The sequence below is a fragment of the Haemaphysalis longicornis genome, unplaced genomic scaffold (assembly GCF_048455015.1).
Source record: "Haemaphysalis longicornis isolate Haplotype H1 unplaced genomic scaffold, Haemaphysalis longicornis Haplotype H1 scaffold_6, whole genome shotgun sequence".
Lineage (NCBI taxonomy): Eukaryota > Metazoa > Arthropoda > Arachnida > Ixodida > Ixodidae > Haemaphysalis > Haemaphysalis longicornis.
In genome coordinates this window covers 187,873,299-187,890,727 of record NW_027526407.1, presented here as the reverse complement: position 1 = coordinate 187,890,727, position 17,429 = coordinate 187,873,299, and the positions used below count along the sequence as shown (strand labels likewise).

The 17,429-nt window shown below is 47.0% G+C and overlaps 1 protein-coding gene across 1 annotated transcript; it reads right to left on the bottom strand.

Annotated features, from left to right (window-relative positions):
• Positions 1 to 11,484: 11,484 nt before the first annotated feature.
• LOC144142118 (uncharacterized) lies at positions 11,485 to 16,295 on the bottom strand. Its single transcript, XM_077673521.1, has 3 exons — positions 16,167 to 16,295; positions 13,733 to 13,842; positions 11,485 to 12,242 (listed from the first exon to the last, which is right to left on the bottom strand). The coding sequence occupies exons 1-3, from the start codon at positions 16,171 to 16,173 to the stop codon at positions 12,051 to 12,053; spliced, it is 309 nt and encodes a 102-aa protein (XP_077529647.1). The 5' UTR covers positions 16,174 to 16,295; the 3' UTR covers positions 11,485 to 12,050.
• Between the last annotated feature and the right edge of the window lie 1,134 nt (positions 16,296 to 17,429).

Genomic DNA, 17,429 nt, shown 5'->3' with positions numbered 1-17,429 from the left:
GCGTAATCTCATGCCACCTTGCGCCGCCTTCATTGGTGGTCATATAGACATACCAATTCGGCAAGCAGTCAAGGAGCCAAGTGTGCATCCTCCTCGTAGCCCTACAAACGTCATTTCCCTTCGAATAGCTTCATGAAAAACTCTGTCGAAAGCTGCCTTAATGTCTAGGAACACAGCTACTGTGATCTTTTTAGCAGTATGTTGCTGATGAATGCCCCTCACTAAAGCAATAACGTTGTGGATGCTACTTATTCCTCCTCTGAACCCTGGCATCTCTGGGGGATGCACTTCTGTCCTCAAGATCCCAGTCGAGTCGCTGCAGCCCAATTTTCTTCATTACCTTCCTCATGCAGCTCAGTAAAGAGAGCGCTAAGAGTTGATGTCGGTTGGCGGTTTTCCTGGTTTGAGGACCGCTACTAGGCCACCAACGTTTCAGCTTGCTTCCACGCGGCCTGTCTGCCACGACTTGTTGTAGAAGGTAAGCAGTTGCCGGAGGGCGTAACCGCCAAGATGTCGCTGAGTATGTTACGCCAACGGCGCCTTCGAAGAAGGCAGGTTAACAGACGCTAACGCTTTAGCTCGTTTACAATGAATGAGCGTAGCATTCTTAGTGGAGAGCCAATCAGTCAGGACCTTCGAAATCACTGCAGAGCTCCGGTGAGGTGTAACCTTGGTGCAAAATTCGTCAGCTCCGTCCACTTCACTGACGCCATGCTGGAAAGCTATTGATGAGAACGGATGAGCTTGACTCGGTGTTGCTCTCAGGCTGCGGAAAACTTGCCAAATGTGCGTCAGCAGTTTGCGGGGATCAATCTTGGAACAACATTCTTTCCAACGCTGTCTTGAGAGCTTAAGTGCTTTTGAATGCGCTTCTTGACATGCCCTGAACCCCGAATGTCATCTCGTGACAGCGGTTTTCTCGCACGGTGCTCTGCTCTCCTGCGAATCGCGCTAAGGAGTTCATACTTTCCATCTACTTAAGCCCACGCCTTTGGCACCAAGCTCCGCCGTGTTGGCTGTGACTGGGCCCTGGCAATAGCTTCCGCTAGCTCTTCGTCCGTAGACAATGCATCAGCATTACCCTCCAGTATGTCTCGGAAGGTCGTCCAGTTTCAAGTTGTCAGTGGCCGCTTGATGCTACCACCGCGAACTCCATCAATCATGGTGTACGTTGGGATGTGGTCGCTGCCAAAGCGTTGAATGTCTGGATACCAGGATGCGATAGGTGGCAAATAAGTGGACACCATAGTCACATCTAATACGCTTGAAGCCTGCCCCGAAAGAACGGGGGACAACCACTGTTGAGCACTGCTAGTCCCGCTTGGCTGGCCCCATAGGGCAGATGGTTCCCCCTTGGTGTCGTCTTAACACTGCCCCAATCTGGATGGTGCGCGTTAAAATCCACCGTCAACAAATGCGGTGGTGGTGTAGTGTGGAAGAGGGCTTGCAGGCTCTTGACGTTTAACTTTGCCTTAGGTGCAATGTATCCAGTGAAAGCCACCTAATCGTACTTCCCCGTTGCCATGACATACTCATTCGAGTCATCTGGCTCCACATTATGCCTGAGAAAAGTTAAGTCATTAGGAATTGCAAGGACCACTCTGCTGCTTTCTGAGCTCGTCAGACAGATACAGAGAGTATTCCAAAAGAGGGACATCCTGACGCAGTCTGGATTCTGAAATGGCGACGACTGGAAACCTGTGCTTATACATGAGTTGCCTAACGTCAGGCAACTATGATGATAGTCCGCAGGAATTCCAATGGCACACTGTGGCCTGTTTCAGGAAAGTTTGCATCGGCACCATGATAGCACTCCCAGTGGAATTTACAGCCAGTTTCGAAGGAAGGGGGAAGGGAGTAATGGTGTCTAATAAAGGAAGAAGAGCACTGGTCACAGGAGACGAGAAATTGCTAGAACTGACCGTACGGTGCTAGTGGGGCAGCGTATTGATGATCCAGAGTTCGTAGATGGTTTCACGCTCTACCGCCTCATGAGTGGTCACAGTGAGTGGTCAACGAATGAGGGGTCACGGTGAGGCCGTAACTGGAAGAAATACGCACATGCCCAGTTTGGTCCTGGTACCTGTTTCTGGTACCGTAGCGTACTCCAGCCGCTATACTAGAACTCTCTAATAGCTGTTACCGCGCCTATAGGATGCGGGAGTGAGTAAGAAATTTCGACAATGCATGGCAAATTAAAAAATGCATTCGGTATAATATTTTATCCAGAAAAGTTGTGGTTGATTCTTCTGTCATAGGAATACATAAAACACAAAAGTGAAATGTGTAAATCTGCAGCTAAGCATGATTTCCGGGTCGGCAACTGTCTTGTGGGCGTGCTTCGCGAGCGACGTCCTGCTGGCAGGTCGCTCCGGCAAAGGTGTACTGGCGTCACGTCCGGGACTGCTATGACATAAGTGAAATAATCTTGGTGCATCCCGGCATAAAACACTGTCGTGTTAAAATATAAAACACGAAAATGAACAACCGTGCGAATAGCGTACTCTTTATACTAAAGGTTGCTTCCCCGCAAGAAGGCCTGTGTGCAGGGGTGCACCCTTTACAGACCGCTTGCTACGTTTTGCTGACGTCATTTATGTGACGGACATGACGTCAGGGAAATATTCGTCTATCCTGGAATAAAGCACCTTCCTGTTAAAATACAAAGAACGCTTGCCCTCAAGTCGACACCCCTAGCCCAACCGAAACAAAGGGCCCAGAAGATAGAGCGCCAGCAGAGTGAACGTGGGGAAATTGAATTGCATTCAACCAAGCTCTAGTGCGTGTGTCTAAGGATGAGCGAGGCGAAAAGGAAAGCGCGTGAGAAGAAGAAGAAAACTTTATTTTTGCAAGGATCCCCTAGTCCGGAGCCCCCGGGATAGCCGACAGGGCCTTCTCTGCGCGTCCAATGAGTGTCCTTTGCACTTCCGCGCTAGAGTCGGCCAGCCTTCTTTCCCATGAAGTGGGAGGTGGAAGAGATGACAGGCAGTTACGTAGGAGGGGAGGCGGCAGAGACCACTGTCTTTCGATGCCATTCACAGTGAAGCACAGCCATAAGCGGCGTTTCTTTCTTTTAACTAGCTGCAACAGGCTTCTTATACAGAAAGGCGAAAATAAACTATATGTTCTTCCCCACTCAAACATAATTTAATGCGTATGCGAAAAAACACTCGGGGCAGATGATTCGGAAGCTTCTCGAACGCTGGTGATTATGATAACTTTCTGGTTCTAGAAACCGGAATACTTTTTCCGGCCTTCAAAATTAAGTCTTTTTTATTCACAGGGGTAGGCTATGGATTTTGCAACTCTATATAGACTCAAATGCGACTTTTTGGTAACAATTCATTATTACTTCAAACACCCTACGTAATTCATTATTTCAGGTTATTGTTCGTGCGCTTAGGGAAGAGCAGTCGTATCCTCCGCGTGGCCCTAAAATGCACTTGCAAGCGGCTTCAGGCGTGATACAAGCAACATCGAGAATAATTACTAATTTACTTCTCCTTATAGGAACGGCAAACTCCAATGATAAACATCTGTCGTTAGCAAGTTGCAAAGTGGAGAAATAAGGCGCTTGGGAGCTCGATTAGCGATTAGTCTTGGCAGACGGACAGGTGTTGTGGAAAAATTGCTCACTCCTATTGAGCCCTACGCTTCGGACCACTTGGGTCAGTTTGCTTTTTATCTTTCTTGGGCTTCCACAAAACAAAATTTGTTTTTCCCTCGAAGCAGCCGCCTGGCCAAAGTTGCAAGAACTCTTCTTGAATGAGAGGTTTATGTAGGCCAAATCAAGATATACGCTGATTCTAGATATACGCTGCTTATTTGTCAACATTGTTCATCAAGAAGGTATCACTAGGCTTACTTGAGAACGAACGTCAATACCAGAGTTGCCAGTTCCGCTTTATATAAGCGGATTTGGGCTTCTTTTTCACGGAGGTGCTTGTAAATTTTTTTTGTCGCTTTTCGTGTTTTTTCGGCTTACTAGCGTGTTTTTGGAAAATTTTATTGCAGCGTCCGGCACGCCTATTTGTAATAAATACACGGCTTGCATGGCCACAGTTCATCATCATCATTATCATAGGATGGCTTGTGGGTTGTGGCTGCATTTGTGCCTCGTTGCCGTTGCCTGCCTTCTCTTTCTCAGTGTTTTGCGAACAGTCATCGCCGCCGTAGCACGTCACCGTGGCTTCAAACAGGCCAAAATATGAAAAGAAGTATTGCAAACAGTGGGAAAAGGAAACGCAGCTCAAGGAATGGTTACGTACAGACACTGGAGACGATGAAAAAGTGGCATGCAAGTATTGCAAGCGTGAAATCCGAGCTCATCATGCCGACCTCACTCAGAACATGACTACGAAAAAACACGTGGGAAACACTCGGCCACTTTCTAGTGCACGTTTGACTACCAAGGGCTTCAACAAATCGTCGCCTCCAAAGACGACAGAAGAATTGGAGCTCAAGCTTGCTTGTTATTCAGCGTGTCATTCCATTACAAAGTCCGTTCATCATCTCGGCGAACTGGTACATTCGTACACAGCATGGGACGTAAAGGTTCACCGAACAAAATGCGAAGCACTAATAAAAAAGTCCCTGCCCCCTCCCTGTCTGCTCGAGGACCTTGTGAAGGATATAGGTGCTTTGCAGTATTCTCTATTGATTTATGAGAGCGCTGACGTAGCAAACGAACAGCTGTTGGCGGTCGTGGTTCGCGATTTCAACACATCATTAAATAAATTGGTGACCACATTCCTGGGACTGTTCACCCTCGAGGGTTTAGGCGCCAAGCAGATTTCACTAGGCTTTCTCGATTTGTTGACCAAGATTGGTCTGGATTTCACAAGGTGTCTTGGAATCAAAACTGACGATTGCAACGTTATGGTTTGGAAGAAAATTCTGTGCACACACACTTGCGTCAAAAGTATGAGAACCTTGTTCTGGTCAAGTGCGTGTGTTACTCCATTCGACTATGCCTAAGCCATGCAGTGGAAGTGCTTCCACGAAGTTTGGAATTCTTAGCTGGGTGCTCGTACACTTGATTTTCCCACAGTTTTCTCCGACTTCATGAGCACAGCAGGATATATCAACTGATAAGCAACGGCAAAAAACCTTCAAAGTTGATTTAGCTGTCCAGAACGCGATGGTTCACCATCTCGATCTGCTTCGAACGTATCCTATGTAAACGCAGAGAGAGAGAGAGAGAGAGAGAGAGAGAGAGAGAGAGAGAGAGAGAGAGAGAGAGAGAGAGAGGGAGAGAAGCTCTTGAAAGTGAACTGATGAGGTCAGCCCCGCTAGTGACAAGGCTTGCTACGCCAGTTGGGGTATGACTACTGTGATGAGTGGTGCATGACGGACATTACGAGTACAGCAGCTAGAAAGCAAACAAGAAACGTTAAAAACGATATTGATTAAAGTGGAAAACTGGGCGTGTTGTTACATAATCTAGGCAAAGCAGCGCATACAAAAGACGAAGACAGAGAGAGAGATACTCGTAAGGGACTTCACTTCGCTGAACTATCAAGTGGTTTTATTTTGAAAGAGAGACATTATATATAGCCATCCAACCTACGTTTTATGTGCGCATGGATGCACAATTTAGTTCTTTTTTTAAACAGGGTGATACAGGCCATGCTGATGCAAGTCCCACCAAGCGTTAGGATCCGTTCTGATTCGTTAATTTCACGTGAGAGGCGTGATTTGCACCGTCTAATGATGGAAGTGCGTTGTAATTCTGGCAAACAGTCCTTGCAATTCGAACCATGGCTTGCCAGAAAGCCCTCCCCATCTTCCTCTCCCATTGCATTCTTTATATTGTTCGCGTGCTCTCTTAGCCTATCACTCCCGCATCTCCCAGTCTGGCCAACGTACACTTTTCCGCACGTTAGGGAATTTTGTTAGACTACCCCTTTTTCACATTCGAGAGAAGGTCGCCGATGTTTTGTGCCGCAGCCACTTGGCTGGGTTGCCTCCAGGTCAGTCATTTTGCAGAGCTTAGAAAGCTTGTGAGGGGTAGAGAAGACAAGATCCACGTCATACCTCTTAGCCACTTTTTCAGAATATTTGAGATCGTATGTACGTGGGGTATCCCAGCTACCCTCTGACAACGCTCTGCGCGAGCAATACACGTTTGTGGCTTGGAACGAATTTTTGCCAGAAGGCTCTCTGGTTCTGAGGGTATTCGGCACTCAGCAGTCTTTGGGCTTGTTGGAGGAATACATCCATGAGACAGTGCAGGCAATATTTGCCAAGAGCGTTCTTGAAGCACATCAAGGCTATAGATCGTTTAACGAGCTTTGAGTGCACCGAGTCGAAAGGGAGAAGTGGTTTGTTGGCTCTAGAATCATGGCTCCAACAAATACCAATATCTGTGAACCTAAACCGGATGTTTAAAAATATAATTTTACCATTGACTGGGAGTTCCTTCGTTAGGATAAGGGGTCATATTGCGTCATGAAACAAAGCCAGCACCTTCCTGCTTTCACATTCAATGGCCTGCGCGTCACAATTCAAAACAACCAAGAAGTCATCAACAAAGCGGAACACTTTCAGGGCATTCGTGTCAGTCAGACGATCTAAATGAGTGAGAACCAAATCGCTAAGAACAGGTGCGATTCAGGGTGCATATGCGATGTATATTCATGCATATGTTTCATAGGATGCGATGCATATGCATTGGGTCCTGCATCGCACCTGTTCTTAGTGATTGCTATCGTGGGAATAGCATAACATTCTTTTTTCAAAATATTTATAATAAAGTTTTTTTCAAAATTTTATTCGTCCACTTACCTCCATTACATTATTACAACTATTACAGGTATAACTTTCTTGAAATCTGCATTATTGTGGAAATGCAGGGCGTTACACGTTTCGCCATTTTCCGTATTTGTTTTTAATTTTTGTTATTTTTTAGTTTACAATTTCGTGCGACCGGTTATCTCCATTTACATTATTACAGCGATTACAGGTGAAACTTCCGCGATGTCTGCATTTCTGTGAAAATACAGTGTCCTGGCTGTGGGAGTACTCAGCAAAGAATGCTACGCATTAAAACACAGAGGCAAGCTTTAAGCTCTGCCGCGAAAAAATATGCTTATGATTTTTTTCAAAATCAGTCATCGCAGGCGACTCAAAAGATTGTTTTTTTTTAAAGATTGAAAACGTTTCTTTAGGAATATCTTCCACCCATGGCGGCTGATGGGCGACTATCGCCAGAAGATACACATTATCCTCACTTGTTTTCATAACCAATTAAAGCGGTAGAGAACACAGCGAGCTTTTTTTTTGTCTTGCCCGCTTCATCGTTTTAGCGTCTGGATAATTCTACGTAATTCAAAATCGGTAATCAAATCATTCCTTTAACAAAAAAGCTACTAACAAATTGAAAAAGATAGCGACACATGCAAATCAGGTCTAAAGGAAGTACAAATAAGTTCCTGGTATAATGATATGCAAAATGTGTACCTTACCGTCAATAGCACGGATAAATATACCTGACACAGGCTGAGAGGTACTATGCTGCAAGGATGCTTTATTTCATGGGACTTAGTCACAGAACTAAGAGTTAACCAAATGCCGACAAGTAATCGCTGTTATGTGGGACCTCACGTGAAACTCTCATCCGATCCTAACTTCAATCAACGTCAAACTTGTCGGCTTGGGTTAACATAACCTGCCTTCACATGTTCAGCGGATTGCACCCTGTGACCTCACGTTCGCTTAACCTCACATGGTGAAATTGAGGCTCATTCGAAGTTCAAGTCGACTTCATGATGGAGACACCTCATAAGGTTGCCCAGCTCGGCTCGACAAACTACTGCCATCATATCCCCCATACCATGCGGCCACTACGCCGCTCAGCTTGTGGGAGACGTAAAGATGTGAAGGACATCATCACCACGACTGAGACGAATGTTGCATCCAGAGATAAGTAGTCCGGCTAGGCAAGATAAGGAAGGGAAAGCGTGTATATGTGCTAAGCTACTCCGCCGAAAAACTACATACGGAGTTTATGATGGTGGCTATGCCAGGCGACATGGCTCTCGAATGTATACAATAGCTGGCGGCGTCAACATTCGATTAAATCTTGCGTCTCAAAAGGCCGAACATCATTGTCATTGAGGGCAGGTATTTTTCCCAGAACGGTACCGTGATTACCTGTGAAACAAAGTAAACGTTCACGCGAATCGGACACAGAGCATCCTCTCAAGCGAGGCATATAGAGCTTGGCACTTTTTCAACAGGTCCTGAGGTTAAAAGTTGGATGCTGCAAGACCTGGGCAAAGTGCGGAAGACATTTCAAAGATAACTATGAGAATTCCGTTGCAGGAAACGACGGTAAAAGATTTCTGTGCATCCTATATAAATTAACAACGTGTGAGTTCGAGCTAGTTGTAATCCATCGCACGAATGCAAAGCGCGAAAATTCAGCGCTAGTCATTGTCCCGTTCGTCCACTGCCTGAATTTTTGCGCTTTAAATTCGTCCTATATAACCTTTTGCGTTTATTACCGCCTCTTGTGTGTATTTAAAAGAAACTTATGTGAACTCTCCCATCGTGCCATGCCCTGGAAGCTGCGCGGCTTTCTCAGCAGCTTCGCAACCAAGAAATAATCCGTCCCAATCCTGAGGTAGAATTCCGGACCACCGCCAATCAAGGACATAAGCAAAATAGCAATCCAGAAAGCTGGCCGACTGTATAATACTGATTAATTACAAGAGCAGATGGAATTTAGAGAAAGCCGTCTCACCGTGTAAAATAATCGCAAACGAACAAAACATCGGCCCCCTTCGCAATTGAGATGCGAAGAAAGAGGAAACAGCGAAGCTGACCGTCTCCAATAGCTGTAACTTGGCTTTCCTTAAAGAAGCTTGCTTCTTGCAAACTCAGTCAAATAAAAGTCTGCAGTGCAGCTGAGTTCAAAGCCAACGCCCGCGTTACGAACCCAAGGGAAATGCTGTGTGCCCGGATCGCGACGATGGCGCAATCGAATAGACGCCGGTTTCATAACGCGAGGAATCAAGGTTCAATGCCGACCATGGGAAGAGAGAGAGAGAAGGCTCTTTATTGAAAATTCCCGGCGTTTGCAATCGCCTACATGCTTCTCTGCTAGGGGCCGGGGATGTAGGGAAAGCAGGTTCTAGAAAGAGGTGGGCAGAAAGCTCGGACAGTACTCGGAGGGAGAACATGGGAAGCATTTTTTTGAAATGCGAAGCCCTTTAGCAAATCGTAACTATTTGTGCTCGCAGCTAAAAATACCAAGAAATTTCCGAGCACGCGCACAGGAGCGCGGGCCTCACGGCGGCCGCCCGGAATTGTACAATACCAAGAAAATGCCGAGCGCTCGTGTGTCCGTGCCTCGCGTTTACCGCCCAGCGTCATCGGCACGCGTTTCCAAGCCAAGCACACCCAACTGGGCGATGGGTCTAGATTGGCGAGAAACAAAACGCCACCGTTCGCCGTAACAGTGGCAACACTTGCTCGGAGCAAGATAGACACGTCACAGCATGCGGCCCTCCAAGGTAATGTCCAATGATTACCACTTCCGAAAAAATGAAGGAAGCTTCCACTTATCGCCACAATGATGGAGTAAAGGTCGTTTCGGCGGCGAAGAAGCAAATTAGCTGTAATCGGGGACCTCCACCGTCGAGATGGTCGCGAAGGCTGCGTACAGCTTCGCTACGTTCAAGTCTTAGGCGTTAGTGTGGCCTTCCTTCGTTTTTCTTTGAGGCGCGCATTCCCCAAACCTGTTCGTTGGCTCCTTACCTCCTCGTTAAAGGAGCCATGAAGAGAAAATACAACTTCGTTTAATTTGAAAGATCTAGGATTCAGTATCTCACTCAGCTCTATTACAGCCAGAAAAGATGGTTTTTTTAACGAAAAAAAACCAAGAAGTATTTCGAAACTTTCAAATTTTGCGCCGCAGCGGCGTGTTATGAGCAAGAATGACGTCATACGGGCCAACAATAAAACATAATTTTCAGTGCGTTAACTGCACGTTAGCATTCAAGTGATGCGGTCAAATGGAACTAGAGGCCCCATTACAGACGTACAGTCATGTGTCGTCGCGACAGGTCAGTTAGGCGGCCGCCAATCGCACAAACAAGGTTCCGTGACGTCATAGAAAAGTTGCGGGAAATTGGCTAGGGAGTCGCGACTGCTTCACACGTTTTCTTCAATATCTCCGTTATTTGTTCGAAGATTGGGATGATATTGGTATCATTGTTATCGAGACTAAGCAGTCTTTCTAATAAACCCAACTTGTATTCTGTCTTCATGGCTCCTTTAATTCCCGTCGTATTTCTTTACCATTTCCCCCCTCTCAACTTCGTCGACCGGAATTTCCTGTTAACGATCCACACGGACAGAAGAAATTTTAAACAGCTCCGCTGTAAAACTCTAACCTAAGTATGGGTGCGACGTTGTCAAATTTCTAAGGCTGGACTTAATTTCATAAAATATATCCCGACTGATGTCTAGCCAACGTTATCTTGAAGGAGTTCCCCTCTCAACCCCATATATGAGATTTCACTCCCACATTGGAGACTGCGTACACGCAAGGAAATCATCCCCGAAACAGTTTGTTTTTCTTCGGAAATGGAGAAAGACTAAGCGTGGGCACAAGTGCTCCAAGCAACAATTGCGAACCTCGATCGTAAAAAAACGAATACAATCCCACTCTGCATAAGGATGACCAGCGGAGCTGCAGTGCGAGACGTGGTCAGCGAAAGAGCGACAATTGCGTATTTCCAATTGAATATGTAGTTCAGTATTTCATTTGTACGTAATTGTGGCTACACCTCTATCTACGAAAGACACGCTGGCAGTAAGCAAACAGAGTGGCCCGCCGCTCCAAAGACGCCCCGGCGACGACACACAGGTGGTGAGTGAAGACGGTGCACCGTACCTATCTTTAGCTTTGTCTAGTGTCACTAGATAAGGCTACAGAGTATCGGCAGTTTTTTCTCCTATAGTGCTCGGTGCCACCGCCCTGATCATTGGTCAGTTCGCATTACGTGACATTTGTTTAGACGGCGACGGTTCATGGGCGCGGCCATTTTGTTTCTTATGCGTATTAGTCGGTCAACTCTGGTAGCTGAGCTTATCCTCCCTGACGGTATTCCGAACTGGAATCAAACATAACGCGTGTAACAGCACTAGAAGTGCGTCTAAAGATGCCATTTTGCTGCGTCTTTGGTAGTGTTGTTAACAAACGGCCCGGTCGACGTTAACGGCCACGCCACAGATGCGACAATCTAGCAACACTGATGAACGCCAAAATGGCCGCGGTTGCTGAGCTGCATGCCTCAGTGGCGGTACTCTGATACCTTATCTAGTGACACTAACTGTATCTACGCCATGAAGGTTTCTCGTCTACGCGATCGGTCTACGTCCGCACCGATCTCCGGGTAACTAGCTGCAAAACATAAATCTGCAATATTTAACCTTATACGTTTCGGGAAGAACCACGCTTGATCGCAAAACAACTCTGCCACGGCCATCTTAGGGAACAGACACAGGCACGAAAGTAAATTATTTTTTATTTGATTTGCAAAACCTTTATTTCAGGTCTAAGCGACATGGAGTCTGGGAGGAGGAGTAAAGGCCCGGACAGCCGACAGTGGACCCCAGCCCCCTACACACTGTGTCTGCAGCATTGAACGTCAGCAAATAAATTACGGAACGTATATGACAGTACACCCGTTTGTGTATACAGCCGAACAGAAACGATCGCTATTGCAAAAGGGGAAATAAGAAAAAATGATAAACGAGCCAGAAAGAGACTATGAGTAATCATGTGAAGAAAGAAACAAAGGATTGAAACACGAAATTTTAGGAAAAACTTGTACTCATCGAAGAAAACATGAATAATAATTAATATTTGTGTACATATATATATACACACACGTAGATAGTTGGACACAGAGAAAAAGCGCGTTCAATAACTACGATACAAAGAACGGAAGTATGAAAAAATTGTCGGCATCTCGAACATCTCGAGCGCAAAAAAAAGACATATGAACAAGCGTGCGCGAATACTACACGAAGCCGCGTCACTGGTCACAGGAGAAAGTTCGCCCCAGCGAGGAGTACCGTCGCGCGTACGGCCCCACGTGGTCTCCGCTCTGGCACTGGGAAGAGGACACGAGCGTCTGTCTCGGCGTCAGGGAGCAGAACTCAGTGAACAGACCGTCGTAGCCGAAGTCCCGCTTGCGCTTGCGGTAGGCGCGGTCCTCCTCCAATGCCTGCACGGGAAACAACCGTGGGCAGCTTATCTCGTGCTTGCGCCAAGTTCCGCTCAGATACAGAAAACTAAAGCAGTACCACTCAACATGAAAGCTGTCAAAACGGAGCAGTGAGCGGCTGTGACGCCCTCCCTTGACGAGTTTCGGTATCAGCCTGTCGCTGGTACCGAAGGTAGCCAAGAGAGGTCGCCACAGCCACCGAAAAGGCCCATAAAGGGAAACTGGATTGCGTTTTCGTCGTTTTGAGGTAATTATTGCGTTAATTCACGACGTTTTTCTTATTTTATATTATGGTGTACAATGCGGTCTAGCGACCACTGCCTCCGTCGGAATGGGGCGCGGAGCAAAGATCCCCCTCCCCAACACTTTGCACATGAAACACGTGTGCCTCGGTGGCGCAATGGGATAGACACCGGTTTCGTAACGCGAGGGACTGAGGTTCGGTTACGACCAGGGGAAGCAGTTATCTTTTGGAAGCATCTGTTTGGGCGCGTGACGCCGTGACTACGGTGACTAGATACCGTGACCGCGGACAAGCTAAGATGACAAGCAGGGCCTCTAAAGTGCTCCGCACTTAAAACATCCGCAGCTACAGGCTCTTTTCTAAAGACGTGGTCCTGCTGTGACCGTCTTAATTGGGCTCCGAAGACCAAATACCAGTCTGGTTCAGTGTTACTGTTTTGTCCTGAGAACAGTGGTGCAAAATATCATCGCAAATTTTACGAAATAACCATAACATTAAAGAAAATGGACGAAGGAGTGGCGCCTCCTCAGTCACTTTCAGGCGGTATTTTTATGACGTCACGGAATCTTGCCTGTGTCATTCCTACCACTGACCTAAGCCACGATCGAGAATCATGACTAGGTGATCGTAGGGGGCCATCTCTAGAGTAATAATCGGACGCATCACTTGAATTTTAAAGGGCCCCTGCAACACTTTTTTCAACTTTTCTTGAAATCCTAAATGCTTGCAGAACGTAGTCACCCAACACACCCAGTACTTAGATTAGGCAGTCGCAAAGTACCTCAGTCAAAAATTACTGCTCTATGCCCATTAAATAGGTTGTAAACTCGCTAAAAAAGATTTTTCTCTCTTTCCCGGTCTTTCGTGAATTTTTTTTAACAAAGGAACACTGCATGCATCACTCATGTGTTGGGTTTCTGCCTCATATCTGCGTACTGTCTTGTTCTTGTTCAAGAATATTGACAAGTATCAGCATTGGCACCGGACTTGGACGTCTGGATTTGGCTGTGGGTATATAAAACTATTGCGCAGCTTTTGTTTCACTTTGTCCAAGTGAAATCGAGTCACAGACGGACAGACGGACAGATAGACGGACAGACAGACAGACAGACAGACAGACAGACAGACAGACAGACAGACAGACCAAAATGTTTGCATTTAAGTAGCCCAAGAAAGACTATCGTCTTTTAAAACGACCCTGCACGCCTCCATCCTGGCCTCCAAAAACTGAGCGCGCAGCACCTACCCTCTGCAGGTTGTTACGCAGACGCACCACGCAGTAGAACATGATGACCAGAGCGACGAGTATGACCGTCGCCCCACTCACGATCATCACCAACGCTGTCATGGGCATGACTGCGCACGAATGCAGAACAGAAGATGGGAATAGACTTTTGAGACTGCGGTGCCAAGATCTCGTAGAACTTCCGTACCATTCTCGGCACGAAATTGCGTTTTGAAGTAGCCACAAGCTCGGCAGTTCCAGCGCGTTGCAGAACGTCACTTAAGCGTAGTCTTAGGCTGCTCGCCGTACCGAGAGCGAACTAGATGACACAAAATATCCCGTATTAACTCAAAGTAACGCGTTACAATGTCTGTTTTATAGTTTATTCGAGGAAACAGGTAGACTTTTAATTTATTGCGGCATATCTGCGGCGGTGGCTCAATGGCTATGGCGTTGCTCTGCTGAGCACGATGTCGCGGATTTGATTCCCGGCCGTGGCGGCTGCTTTTCTGCTGGAGGCGAAAAGCAAAAACGCCCGTGTGTACGAGATTTCGGCGCACGTTAAAGATCCCCAGGTGGTAAAAATTAATCCTGAGCCCTCCACTACGGCGCGCCTCATCGCCTGCGTTGCGTCGGTGTGTTAAACCCTACAATCATTCAATCAATCAATCAATTTCTTGCGATATAAAACTCCTGGAGGGACGTAATAGGGGAAGTTTTTGACAGGAATGTGATCCATGTGTTAAATGAATGTAAGTATGCAAGTGTGTGATTGAACGTAACTTGAGGATTGACAACGAACAACCGCTGAGTTGTACAGTGCGCAACACCTTTGTCTATAACACTGAGTTGAACTTGAACTGGTTGCCTCTCAAACATGACGACTCAAACTTGTCACAAAAAATGTTGAGGTCTAAATATATGGTCAAGACTTCAGACTGACACAATAGTTTTCTTCAAATGTTTTTCGGTCGAGCCAAGATAAGGCTATAAGCACGAAACCTGTGTTCTAGACAAGGGTTGCCCCCTTGTCTAGAACACAGAACCCCCTTGTCTTGTTGCCCTCTGTACGTGCTCTTGTCGACTGTCGCCAATCGCGCAAATGAATCCCCATGACGTCGTATACGAGCAGAGTGAAAACGTGGCTGGTGGTTTCCGCAGTACTCCAAATGTTTTTCGTTCGTTTTTAGATTATTTATTTCAAGCTTGCGTTAAAACTAACATAAATGTCTTTAAGACATATGAATGTCTTTAAGACATTCACTGAATGTCTTTAAGACATTCAGTGAACCATACTCATATTTTGTCTTCATGGCCGTTTAAATTAACGCTTAGTTCAGAACTGTCATATAATGCTGCCCTTTACTATGTAAGCTGGTGCCTTTGTTTCAAAATAAAGCTGTGGAAATTGATTTAGAAAATTGTTAGGATCCTGCCTATAAGCAACGCAAAAAAAAATCAGACTTCCGTGCGTCAAAGCTTATTTGCTATTTTTTTTTACCACGATTCGCCGTGCTTTCTTAATTAAAGTATGACGAGAACAGCAGATGGTAAAAGCTATGAGGACAAAATACCAGTAGGGGTAAATCAGGAGTGCGTTGCCCAACTAACAATGATACTGTACTTGCCGCGAACTTCAACTACTCGAAGTATTGAACGAACGACGAAACGCTGGCGACCTTCTAGCCAATTTTCTTCGATTTCTCTATTACTTCACGCAATCTTGTTCGTGCGATTGGCGGCCACTGATTTCGGCCACCGTCAGGAAACAGGACATGGCGATCGCAGTAATGCCTCTAGCTCCGCGTGATCTTATATCACTTTAATGCTAACGAGCAGTGAACACTGTGGTAAACATACGTAGTAGCCGCCACGGTGGCTCAGTGGCTAAGGCGTTGTGCTGCTGAGCCTAAGGATGCCGTATCGATTACCGGCCGCGGCGGCCTCTTTTCTGATGGGGGCGAAAAGCAAAAAAATTAAGACCGTTCCACTCAATGTGAAAGCTGTCGGGAGTGCCGAGCAGTGATTGGCCTTAATGGGTGGTGACGACGTTATCCGGTCACTGCTACCACCCAATGCATTTCGAATTTCCCGCCTTCGCAGTGCTCGCGCGCCCCCTGCCTGAAACTGCGCCACCGCGACTTTAATGAGCCCTCGCCATTGTGGCGTCGGCGCGGTAAACGTCATAATCAATCAGCTACATGTTATTGCTATGCCATATTACGTAACTCCTACTTATATAACGGCGCTGTAAGAAAATTTGAAAACTATTCACTATTTGTTGCCTTTTCTGGGTAAGAAAACTTCTTTTGTCGCTGGAACAGACCTCTGTAAGTTACAACACGCAAGTTTGTACAGACTGAACAAACTTGTATTTCGTCTTGGTGGTCTATTTTAAGCTGTGTGCATACGCATTGGTGAAGGAACGAAGATGCCCTCTGCGGCGGCACTCAACTGCACATGGAGTAGACGAAGAACCTCTCGTCGCTGCCGTCGCCGCAGTTGTCGACCTTGTCGCATGAGAATCCCTCCCAGATGCACCGCGCGTTGGCGCACGTGAACGAGCCTCCCTTGCAGTCGTCCTGCGTGGCTGCGCCCATGGGAACGGGAAAGTTCTCTCCGTCAAATCAGGCTTCAAAAATGATGTAACGGCTGCGCCCTTTTCAGCAAGCTTTAAAGTTAACAGGTGAGAGTACAGCGGCAATATCTTGCTGGGGCTCTTTTAAGGTACTTGCACACTTGCGTCGTGCCGCCCTGCCGACGGCCGCCAGCGGCACCGCGCCGTGCTGCAGGTGGAGGCTGCGGGGCGATGCCGCTGGTGGCCGTCGGCAGCACGGCACGGAAAGCTCGACGCTAGTGTGCACGTAGCTTCAGTCCTCTTCAAATTACCGGACACGGTTGTTGGCTACGTCTGAAAGCACCTTGTATTTCGAAAATACGTTAAGAAAACTGTTCCACGGTCTCTTTAACAAGAGGATATGTTCCGGGTACTGTATGGCGTGTTTCGCTCGCTCACTCTTGTTGTATCCGGTGATGACGAAAGAGACGAGCTGCCCGGGCTCGTAGGACTGCGTCGGGTTGGTGTACAGCTTGACGTCCATGGGCACCGAGAGCTCGTACGAGCCGGCCCTGCTGCCGCACACTGTGTGCACGGCCCGCGTACTCGACCGGAGCTGCACCGCCCGCAGCCCCGCGGCGACCCAGGCATCAGGTACACATAGAAATGGCCGTGTCTTCTTTCGTGCGGACTTCTTATGCCAGATGCACAAGTAATTGAATGCCGGCCTCCCGAACGATATGCCAGGCTACACCACAGGTCCATGAAGTTATGGAGGGTTCGACAGAAGCCCGTCTGGTCAGGAGACACGTTACAATAAAACTGAGACACCGACCAGAAGAAACGGCTAAAAACGTTAAAAACACCAAAGAAGAGACGTTTTGGATTCTCTATAAAAGCAAACTAGAATGCCAAAAACGTTAAAAACAACAAACAAGATACGTTTCCGCTTCTCTGCGAAATCAAGGCTTTCGTAGAGAAGCCGAAACGGCTTTGGTAGAAACGTCTCTCGTTTATTGTTTTTAACGTTTTTAAGTGCGAATGCACTTCTTAAGCGAGCCTGAATCGTCCGCCGCCGTCGTCCGCACAGCAACAGCTGCGGGTGCGCGCGCTCCTCGTCTTCCCTAGCAACCGGGGGAGATGGGCGCGAGCTACTCTCCT

Excerpts from the sequence above, each read along its gene's own strand:
- LOC144142118 (XM_077673521.1), bottom strand. Across the intron at positions 12,243-13,732 it reads TGCGTAACAACCTGCAGAGG|GCATTGGAGGAGGACCGCGC; the intron begins GTAGGTGCTGCG and ends TTTCCCGTGCAG.